The 3,524-nt window shown below is 33.9% G+C and overlaps 1 protein-coding gene across 1 annotated transcript; it reads right to left on the bottom strand.

The window, feature by feature from the left end:
• Window positions 1–282: 282 nt before the first annotated feature.
• On the bottom strand, window positions 283–1,251 carry LOC111402580 (putative calcium-binding protein CML19). The gene has a single exon (XM_023030960.1). It carries the CDS (start codon window positions 914–916, stop codon window positions 473–475), a length of 444 nt encoding a protein of 147 aa, XP_022886728.1. The 5' UTR covers window positions 917–1,251; the 3' UTR covers window positions 283–472.
• Window positions 1,252–3,524: the final 2,273 nt, after the last annotated feature.

The raw sequence follows: 3,524 nt of genomic DNA on the forward strand, positions 1-3,524 counted from the left end.
TGATTAGCTATTGTGGGAAGCGTCAACGTCACTAAGGGACACTTCTTCATTTTGATCATAATGATTTTAGATTGCAACAGACTTGTGATCGATCTGCTTGGGATTTCCTTGATGGTTCGACCTTCTTGTTCCTAGGCCCTCTAAATCACTTTTTGTGGGTCGATGGTTGTGCCTAAGATCGAACACCAACAAACCCTAACTATTTATTAAATCATGCATCAGAATATATTTTGCTTATAGAGAATTTGTATTTAAATATTTATCAAGATATATTCACAACTTTTTTTTCTTGCAAAAGAATTTCATATAGCTCTCCCTTTGAGTCTCTCAGAAACAGTCCAACAAATAGGCAGTGAATGAACATAATCTTAAATCCAAAGGAGAAAGAATGTGTAATTCTAATAAATACAAATACAATGAATGAATGATGATACATATACAGAACCTAAAACAATGATGAAAGAATTTATGGTTAACGCGACATCATAACCTTAAATTCATCAAAATTAAGCACCCCATCTCCATTGAGATCAAAATGATTAATCATAACACTACATGCCTCAATGGTTCTGATCTCTCCTAATCTACTGAGCATCCTCTTCAAACTCTTGGGTGTAATGCACCCACTCCCCTCCATTTCATACAGCCTGAACGTCTCCTTTAAATCATTTGTCTTCTCTTCTTCTCCAACTCCAAATTCCACCAATTTCACGAAATCCTCAAAACAAAGCAATCCATCACCATCCGAGTCAATCAAAAAGACGGCCATCTCGGCGTCTGCCAACGACAACTCTCCTCCTCGGCCTATTGATCCAACAACGTTAACGCACTGCTGCAACTCCAAAGCCGATATTTTCCCGTCTCCATTTGCATCAAAATGATCAAACACGTGCTCGTATTGCTGTTGTTTGTCCATCAATGTCGAATTAAAGAATGAGTTTACCGATAGAAATTCTAAGAGAAAGATATAAGGAATATGATTAGATGCATAAAATGCCGCTTACTGATATTTATATATATATTGGTACGGATATACCGACGCGGAATGAGAGAGTTATGAGGGTTGAGAGTGTCAGCTTCCATGAAGTGTCTGATACATATTCATTGTAAGTAGTTCGATTTCGAAACGTATAGACTTTGAAATAAGAAACAAAATGTTTGATTATTTAGAGTTTACACGGTATTTACCACCGGAAAGTGATGGACGTTCGTGTATGCACATGTCATAGATGGCGGAAAAATAACGTGTGCACTTATTAAACATCGGTGCGACCCACTTATCAGTATGGATGGCTGATATGAGTTGGGAAGGTTTTGCGAATTATTTCCAAGGAAATATTTATCGGCTTCTACTAAGAATCAAGATGTTAATTAAATTTATTCTTATTTTTGGTTTGGAGGCAATAAAATTATTTGGTCATGTGGCAATCAAAAATAATTGTTTACGTAACTTTACTAGTCAACCATAAATGTTGTGGGCAGAGGCCGAATTCACAATAGTTTCTCCTAAAGATGTAATGGTCAAACTTGGACTTCTCAACCACATCTTCAACTATAATAAAATTCACATTTGCCGTCCAAGACACAGTATTATTATTCTTGAAATTGAAATATTACACCGAGTATTTTTCAATAGTCACGTTCACTTAAATTTAATCATCACCTGACGAGGTAGAGAAATTTATTAATCATGAGGAAAATTATATAATATTAAACAATACACGAAGCAATGTCAATGCTTGTCTAGCTCAGTAGGTAGAGCGCAACGCTAATAACCTTGTGGTCTTTGGTTCAAGCCCCATGGTGGACTTATATCCTTTCTGGCTTTCTCCAAAATATATTTTGTTCTTGAGTAATGTTATCTAGCTCCATTTAAGAGTGGACTCGGTCGGTTCAATCTAATTCCAAAGGGAACCGAATTGAATGGAATACTAATGGAAATTTTAGAAATGGAACAATTGGTTCCACAGCTAACTATAGAACCGAACCGGAACCATTGGTTCCAATCGGTTCTGGTTCGGTCCGATCCAGTTCTTTACATTAAAAATGTCAAAATAAAATGTTCACTAATAAAAAAAATCTTAAAATGCCAACGTGATACTTTTAATAAAATATAGAAGAACCGAACATACTATTCAAATATTAAAAGAAAAACAATAAGTATAAAAAATAATATAAATTACTATCATCAAACAATCATCAACTTAAATAAACTGCATAGTAATCCAATGATTAAACAAACTTCCATCAAAATCAAAATCCTACATTGAATTGGACACTCTTTAAAAATGTATTGCAACTTCTCGTTCAGTCAGTTATAATTTGTAGAAATCTAGTTAAAAAGTTTCGATCGGATCAACAACTATGTAATCAAAATGAAAACAAAATAAAATCTCGCATCTTAGAAATGAAATTATATATTGTAAATAAATTTATTTAGGTATAGATTTACCTAATATTCTAATTTGACTTGAGTATCAATTAATCAAAGAAGAATCAAAGAGAAGTAAAGTGCTCAAGTCTAAAATAAAGAAGGAACCCGATTATTTTTTATAAAATTGACTGGAGATTAAGTCATATATTTTCCCAAAAAAGGAAAAAATAAAAAATCCTATGAAACCGTCTGGTTCCCATACTAGAACCGGGAACAGGATCAAAATCGGTTGGTTCTTAATAATTTGTTCCAAAATCAAATCATTGCTTAGAAGATCCGGAACCAAACTAACCGGTTCCAAATGGTTCCGGTCCGGCTCCACCGGTTTCGGGAAAATAGCCCACTCCTAGCTCCATTGAGATTACAACTATAGTCTAGATGGCGCTAGATTATGGACTAAATGATATGTGAAATTAAATGACGTATTTAATTTCACCTATTATTTAGTGCCACCTAAACTGGGGTTGTAACTCCAGTGGAACTACGTAACAATATTCTTTGTTTTTGGGTCTATAATATTCCATGTTCAAGAATTTGATAAAAGGATTATATTTTCAGCTAGTAGGTTATAAAATGAAGATTCTTTAAAATAACTAGTCATTCATTGTTCATCCATACTTCCGGGATGAGTTGATACCCCCACACCATTTCGACTGTCATTTTCTTTTTGGTATCCAGTCGGGTTTTTTCGAAGAACGAGAAGATTGAAAAATTATAGGTGCTGATGCATCTCAAAGGTGAATTCAGTTCATCACTAGCGTATGATTTCTTGAGCACTAATTAGTTGCTACCAAATTCTGGTAGAGCTACGTCGTAACCGAAGAAACAGGTGGTGGCATGTATTCAATTGTGGTTGCAGTACATGGGTAATGCGGGACAATACCAAGAGAAAATTCAAAACCAATTAGGAAAGGAAATAAATAAGATAAACATTATTTCCTACTAGGAAATTTCTATTTAGCTCTATGATTTCTAGTTGTCTCTATCTTTTCTAGGTATAGTAGTGATATAATTTTTATCTTTTATTTAATTAGGACCATAGTTTCTTTACTGATTAGAATATGTATTTTAATTAGATTAGATTTTATTA

The sequence above is a fragment of the Olea europaea genome, chromosome 10 (assembly GCF_002742605.1).
Source record: "Olea europaea var. sylvestris chromosome 10, O_europaea_v1, whole genome shotgun sequence".
NCBI classification, from domain to species: domain Eukaryota; kingdom Viridiplantae; phylum Streptophyta; class Magnoliopsida; order Lamiales; family Oleaceae; genus Olea; species Olea europaea.